The sequence below is a fragment of the Microtus oregoni genome, unplaced genomic scaffold (genome assembly GCF_018167655.1).
Source record: "Microtus oregoni isolate MIOR12 unplaced genomic scaffold, Mior012 000145F_ref0000173, whole genome shotgun sequence".
NCBI lineage: Eukaryota > Metazoa > Chordata > Mammalia > Rodentia > Cricetidae > Microtus > Microtus oregoni.
In genome coordinates this window covers 577303-584879 of record NW_024544795.1, presented here as the reverse complement: position 1 = coordinate 584879, position 7577 = coordinate 577303, and the positions used below count along the sequence as shown (strand labels likewise).

Sequence of the window (7577 nt, the reverse complement as noted above, 5' to 3'; positions counted from 1 at the left end):
CAAGGGGGAGGAAAATGAATCAACCCCTGTTCTTGAAAGATAAGCTATGCAAAAAGAGTGATCTTGAAACTTCATTTTGCTTTGAAACATTAAAGAATTTATTGTAAACACAGAATGAAAACTGGTGAACTTTCTTCAAAATCAGGTCTAACGGCCAGAGAAAGATCCCATGGCAGTGGGAACCTCCCAGTTCAGTCCACCTGAGGCTTTAGGACAGGCTGAGCTCGTCAAAGGGATAGTCAGTGAAGCCGTTCTCTGGGGTCCCCATCTGGCGCAGGTTGGCCAGGTAGCCACTCATCTTGTGGAGAACACGGGCCTGCTCATCCAGACAGTGATGCTCCAGGAAGTAGCAGAGGTCAGCAACACGTTTCTCCTTGGCCAGCTTGTGGAGGTTCAGCAGGCTCTGGTTGATGGTCATCTCCATGTGGAAGGCAAACTCCATGGCCTGGAGGCCCCCCTGCCAACTGCCACGCTCTGGTGTCGAGATGCTCGGGAAGAAAACAAGGCCACAGCGCTTATTCTGCAGGAACATGAACATCTGGACACTGGCCTTGCGGCTGTGTGACTTGCTCAGGAAGAAACGCTTCAAGTTCCCCAGGGCCACGTCATCACGATCAAAGAACAAGGCCATAGACAAATATACATATGAGGCATGGAGCTGCAGCTGGACATAGTTGTTTACCGCGTCCTCGCAGTTGCTATCAGAGTTCTGACGCACTTGCCAAGAACCTTCAGCCATGGTGGGCTCTCGAACACCACAACAGTATCAGCAGGACCTGTACCTGCTTAGAGGGGCAGGGAGGGTAGGAAGGGAAAGGACCCCTGTCCCAGAGTACCTCAGCAGAGAGGAAGAACCTCAGGGGAGCGCAGCAGGTAGGCCTCAGGAGGCTCCTAGGCAGCAGCAGAAATGAGTGTTGGCGCCTGATGATGACATCATTTAAGCGCCAGGGCTTAGAGATGGGAGGGGCAGGGTGGGGCGGGGCAGGATGGGGCGGGGAGGGGAAGGGCGGGGCTGGGCAGGATGGGGAGGGGCTGGCTGGGGCTGGATGGGCTGGGCATGGGGGGGTGGGACAGGGCAGGGCAGGGTGGGGTGAGGTGGGATGGGGCTGGGCAGGGCGGGGAGGGCCATGAGTGCAAATTTCCATATCAAGGCCATCTCCTGAGCCCTGGCTCACATATACCATATATTTTAAAGGACAGTATAAATCAAAGCCAAAGTTTAAACTATATCCTCTGAATGCTTTATAAAGCAGTTTCTCTGAATATCGTCAAAATGTTATTTCTTTCAACATTCTGCTTTTGGCTTTCTTAGATAAAGTTAGTACCAGAAAGCTTTATTTGAACAATAGTTCTTATTAGTGACCTCAACTAGCATTCACTTGACCCTATGAACACAGGGTTAAAAATCAGGTTAGTCATCAGTGTTCAGTGCCATCAGTAAACCAAGCAACTATGTGATGACCTTCACGTCTACATCAGATTTTTAAATACAAGAATTTTAAGTATTTTATCAGAAGTACAAGCGATAATTGTTTCTTAATGAATGAGGATGGTGAGTGAGAAACAGAAGCTCATGCCATTTCTGTGAGTACTACAATTATTCATGGCGACTCACCTCCATAAAACCTTCCTTTTACTCCCATTTTCATGAAAGTAGGTTTTTGTTGTTTATCATTCGCTATTATTCGGAAGGTGACTGAAATTAGCATTAGGAATGCAGTTTTGTCTTCATTCTTAAGAGCAGCCTCTTAAGAGGAGGCTAATATTGCACTGGATTCATTAATATCACAACTAAAATGAGTATAAAAGTTCATTATGTACATCTATTTTTTTATATTATGTAAGAGTAAATCCATTTGTCTACTTTAGAGTATTTCTTTTAATTCTGGAAGAGAAATATAATGCTAGGCTTTTTACTTCTGAATTCACCCTGTTTTAAACATTTTATCCGACAATTCCATCTTTCTTGCCTCCTGCATTGCTTTCTAAGTTTTTCGACGCCTGTCTTGTGTCTGTAAAAAGACTGTGATTTTGAGGGTTATGAAATTTATTTTTGGTAATTGGCTTTTTATGTTATGTATGCCATTTCCATTTTCTTTTTTGGGTTCTTTGCTGTTATTTTTTTCTCAGGTTTTGTTTTTTCAGACTTTCTTCTACTTGTGTCTTTTTAAAGCACAGTGTCAAAATGTCCTATTTTAACCTTATAAGGTTCATATTGTATAATATATTATAGTAATAATATAATACATCTTAAATTATTATATTATATTATATTATATTATATTATATTATATTATATTATATTATATTATATTATCACATTGCATCAAGAACCCTAACACATTCTTTAGGAAATTGAATGCATGTCTAATAAAGTTTTGTAATGTTTCTCTGCATCATGTTTTAAAAAATTCAATAGTTGATGATTCCAACATAGTTTTATTTCATGGAAATAATGTAGTATTCAGTGTACCATGCATTGGTGTGATTTATTTAAAAATGAGTTATTTACATCTCCTGGTCAACATCTAAATATCAAGATCTTTTCTTGAGTTTACTCTGGCCCAACCTTCACTGACTGTCTAGGAAGCCATAATTCCAATTCTGTGGTTATGAGAAATATGTAAGAGAGTTCAAGAGATACCTCTATACAAAAATAGGAAGTTATATTTTATGTAAGAACAAGTTAAATGCAAGAAAGCATGGCACAAAGGCATAGTAGGTAAGAATCAAAATATAGAAGGATTTGACAACTGAATGCTTCATAAATTTTACAAGGAAAGCTTTCGTGATAGGCCAAACATAAAATAGGCATTTTACATTTAATTTACCCTTAAAATCAACATCTCTATAGATATGCTTCATGTTGAAGAATCCTTGCTGAATTTTCTGGAAGCAGCTGTGCTACAAATAGGACATGGGCATGGTTGGGAGAGGTGAAAGAATATGATTAAAATATATTGTGTGGAGAACATTTTTTAAATGAAAATGTATGTAGTACAATTAAGGAAATTGTCCTTTTTCTGCTCAATTATGAAAAGAGCTTTAGGTGAAGGAGAAAATACTGGCAGGCATAGAATCACAATGGATGTAAGTAAGATGAAAGTAGAAAATGTATTTGTTAAATTTGAATGAATGCCTGGAGAATTTCAACAAATATCAAGGTTTAAAACAGTGTCTCTTAATTCCTTCATCAAATATGTTTTCACTTCTAATTTATTAATATGTATGTTCTATTTATTGAAAATGATATACTTTTGGAAAATAACCAAAACTGGTTTAAAACTTAAATCCAAATGCAAGTGTTAAACCAAACTTAAACCTTAATATCACTAGTAGATTTTAAAAAAAGAATACAAAAAGACAACTCCCAAATAAGTACTTAGTAACTTGTTCTTACTTATGAAATATCGGCCTTAGCTTGGCTTATTTCTAGCCTGCTTTTTTTAACTTAAATAATCAGTCTCTCTTTTACTATGTTTTGCCTCTAGGCCTTTTACCTTTTTTGTTATATATTTCTTTCTTCCCTTCTTACTCTGTGTGTGGTTGTGTGGCTGCTTGGCTGGCTCCTGGCATCCTCCTCTCCTCCTTTTCTTCCTCCTCTCCTCTCTTCTTTCGAGACTAGATCTCCTCATTTTTTTCTCTGCCTGGCAGGCAAGCCTATTTATCTCTTCTGCCTAGTTATTGGCCAATCAGCTCCTTATTAGACAAATTAGATATTTTAGAAGGCAAAGTAACACAACTTTACAGAATTAAACAAATGCAACATAAAAGAATGAAACACATTTTTGCATCATTAAACACATATTTTGCTGTATAAATGAATGTAGCATATTGTAAAGTAATATTTCACAACAAGTACAGGCTTAAAGCGAAAAACAAGTGAGTGTCTTCAATAAACAATTTCAGTACAAAAGAAACAAATGGGGGAAAGTAACCAAAGGGAATTAAAATGAATCTCTGTAGCCCTTGTGTGAGATAGATGTTTATTCCTGAAAATATTAAATGTTAAATGTTATCAGCATACACATGCAAGTAAAATAAATTAAAATAGGCATTTCTTTGAAGATGTGCTTTATCCAAAACAGACAAATAGATCTTATTAGCACTAAAGTGTCCTTGATATTAAAATAATTGAGGAAAATCATCATCTTGAAAGAATAAAGGCTGTGTTGTGCAAAATAAAAGAAAATAGTTTACTATCATTTTAGCTATAGAATTCAACACTGGTTAATAAAATAATGTTCACTATTCATTAATATTTGAATTTACAGGGTTCTATGCATGCTTCCTTTCATTCAGTACTATTACAATATTTTGAGATTCTCCCATGTTGCAAATGATACCGAGTCTTTTTTTTCAGAGTAATATTGTTTTTAATTAATGGTTTTCGGTAGTTTTACAAATGACTGATATAACAATGTCAAAGAAAAAATATGTGAAAAATTAGAAAATTCTAATATTGACCTCACACTGTATAATAAAATATCAAAAATAATAGAGAAGACAATACATAACTTCATTAAGAAATGTTTCTGAATGTTAGGTACTATCATAGTGGTTGTTGTGCCAAAGCGTGGCCTTACAACACATCTCAAATGCAAAAAGAGAACATGTCACACTCAAGGAGGTGGCAATAGGTAAATCTTTTAGTCAAGTTCCTTTCCAACATTTTCATCATTTTCATCTTCTTTCCCATGTTTCTTCTGCATTATGTGATCTCAACACTCCTGGTACAGGACTCCTAGCAGAGGTATAGTTCCAACCTTTTCTCATAATAAATTTGTTAATCATGTCTGGCATGCTGTAGCCCCTATGGACAATGAAATTGTTTCAAGTAATTGTCCCTTTGAGATTTTCAAGGGAGTTTGGTTTGCAAAAGCTTCTACCTTGAATTTCAAGTAATTCCTTGGGTCCAGTCACAGGCTCTTGATTTCCCATGGCTTTAGAATGACTGGGTTTCTGGTGTGCTGCTCCATAAGCAATCTTCTTCAAAGTGGGCTTAAAAGTATCTTGTGGTTTGGGAAATTTCATTTCAAACAGTGATTCTTGTTTGGAGAGTCCAATGTCCTTCAAAAAATACAGTGTTCTGAACGGTGTAAAGTCAGAAGAAAGGTGACCAATACTCTTGAATGAGGACTCTTCATTTTGTTGGCACACATAGCCCATGCCAATTTTTCCCATCATGACCAAGTCTCCAAAAGGTTTATTCCATTCACATACACCATCAGCTCCTCTTTTTAGGCATGTATAGTATAGAGAGTCAAAAATATCTTGTTGTGCGTGTGTGTTTGGAGAAAGACAATTACCTTGAAGTAACCTGGGATTCTTGAAAACTCCAGGGTTGAGCTGTTAATAAGAGAGACTCCCATGCTTGCTCTACACTTCTTGTTTTCTTCCCCTTTTTCCCCCAGTGAGGCCACTCATTATTTAGATTCTGGTCACGGTTTGGGACTTGAAGAGATTTTATGAAGATGTATAGATTGTCTTGCATCTGAGCCAGCTGGTACTGGCTCTCTTTGTCTCTTTGTTGGATTAATGGACCTAAGCTAAAGAGTCCTCCAGTCGCAGGGAGATTTTTCTGACTCTTACTGGAAGCATCACTGTACACTCCTTGAGAAATTACTGGGAAAACGTTCCCCTGGATACCATGAGACATCAGCCCTTCGTATAGTACATAGTCTATCCTGAGTTCATCAAACTGTTCCTCAGAAAATAGGTGACAGTGGTCTTCCAGGAAAATAGGAAACTTCAGTTTCTCCTTCTTGTGCTTCATGACACACTTGATAGGTAGCTCAATCTTGTACCTGGGCACCAGAAAAGACTGTTTCTCTGGCAGGCTCTGGTCCCCCATGGTATTTCTTTGGCTCTGAGGCCACTACCTCAGAATCAGTTTTTTTTTTTCTTGAGTATAATTGGTTGGTAGGAAACTTGAGGTTCTATTCTAATGAGAAAGATAGAGCACCCAAGCCACAGTTCCTTCAGTGCTGTTCTACTTACAATATGGGGAGACAATACAATACCCACTATTGATAGGCTGACTTTCTAAACTCTCTGGTACCCTAGGAGAACATTAGTTCTTCCACACATTCTCAGCACATGGTTTAGTTAGACTCTTCAATTTGGATCATTATAATATGGGTGCAGTGTTATCTGTCATAGCTAATTTTCTATTACTGTTCAGAAATATCATGATCAAGGCAATTTAATTAATTTATTTACTTATTTATTTTAACTTTTTCATTGATTTTTTAACTTTCTTTTTGTTTTATTGAGAAAAAAGCAATTTCCGCCTCCTCCCAGCCTCCCACTCCTCCCCCCCCCACTCCTCTCCCCGTCCCCCCACTCCTCTCCCTCTCCCCCCACTCCTCTCCCCCTCCCTCTCAAGTCTGAAGAGCAGTCAGGGTTCCTTGCCCTATGGAAAGTCCAAAGCCCCCCCCCCATCCTGGTCTAGGAAGATGAACATCCAAACTGGCTAGGCTCCCACACAGCCAGAACATGAAGTAGGATCAAAACCCAGTGCCATTGTCCTTGGCTTCTCAGCAGCCCTCATTGTCCGCCATATTCAGAGAGTCCGGTTTTATCCCCTGCTTTTTCAGTCCCAGTCCAGCTGGCCTTGGTGAGCTCCCAATAGATCAGCCCCACTGTCTCCGTGGGTGGGTGCACCCCTCTTGGTCCTGACTTCCTTGCTCGTCTTCTCCCTCCTTCTGTTCCTCATTGGGACTTTGGGAGCTCAGTCCAGTACTGCAGTGTGGATCTCTGTCTCTATCTCCATCCATCGCCAGATGAAGGTTCTATGGTGATATGCAAAATATTCATCAGTATGGCTATAGAATAGGATCATTTCAGGTTCCCTATCTTCAGCTGCCCCAGGAACTAACTGGGGATCTGTATTTTTTCATTGATTTTTATTGAGCTCTATCTACATTTTTCTCTCTGCTCCCCTCCCTACCTTTCCCCTCTCCACTTCAACCCTCCTCTAAGGTCCCCATGCTCCCAATTTACTCAGGTAATCTTGTCTTTTCTACTTACTGTGTAGATTAGATCTATGTAAGTCTCTTTTATTGTCCTCATTGTTGTCTAAGTTCTTTGGGGTTGTTATTTGTAGGGTGTTTTCTTTTTTTGCTTTATGTTTAAAAACCACTTATGAATGAGTGCATGTGATAATTGTCTTTTTGGGTCTGGGTTGCCTCACTCAAAATAATGTTTTCTAGCTCCATCCATTTTCCTGCAAAATTCAAGATGTTGTTATATTTTTCTTCTATGTTGTACTCCATTGTGTAAATGTACCACATTTTCCTTATCCATTCTTCGGTTGAGGGGCATTAAGGCTGTTTCCAGGTTCTGGCTATGACAAACAATGCTGCTATGAATATAGTTGAGCACATGACCTTGTGACACAATTGAGCATCCTTTGGATATATACTCAAAAAGGGTATTACTGGGTCTTGAGGACAGTTGTTTCCTAATTTTCTGAGAAATCATCACACTGGCATCCAAAGGGGCTTGCATTCCCACCAGCAAAGCAGAAGTGTTACCTTTTCCCCACAACCTCTCCAGCATAAGTTGTCATCAGT

At 39.0% G+C, this 7577-nt stretch overlaps 1 protein-coding gene across 1 annotated transcript; it reads right to left on the bottom strand.

The window, feature by feature from the left end:
- Nucleotides 1-208: 208 nt before the first annotated feature.
- LOC121444874 (ferritin heavy polypeptide-like 17) lies at nt 209-739 on the bottom strand. Its single transcript, XM_041646799.1, has one exon. It carries the CDS (start codon nt 737-739, stop codon nt 209-211), a length of 531 nt encoding a protein of 176 aa, XP_041502733.1.
- Nucleotides 740-7577: the final 6838 nt, after the last annotated feature.

Coding starts and splice junctions, on each gene's coding strand:
- LOC121444874 (XM_041646799.1), bottom strand. CDS start 739: ATGGCTGAAGGTTCTTGGCAAGTGCGTCAGAACTCTGATAGCAACTGC.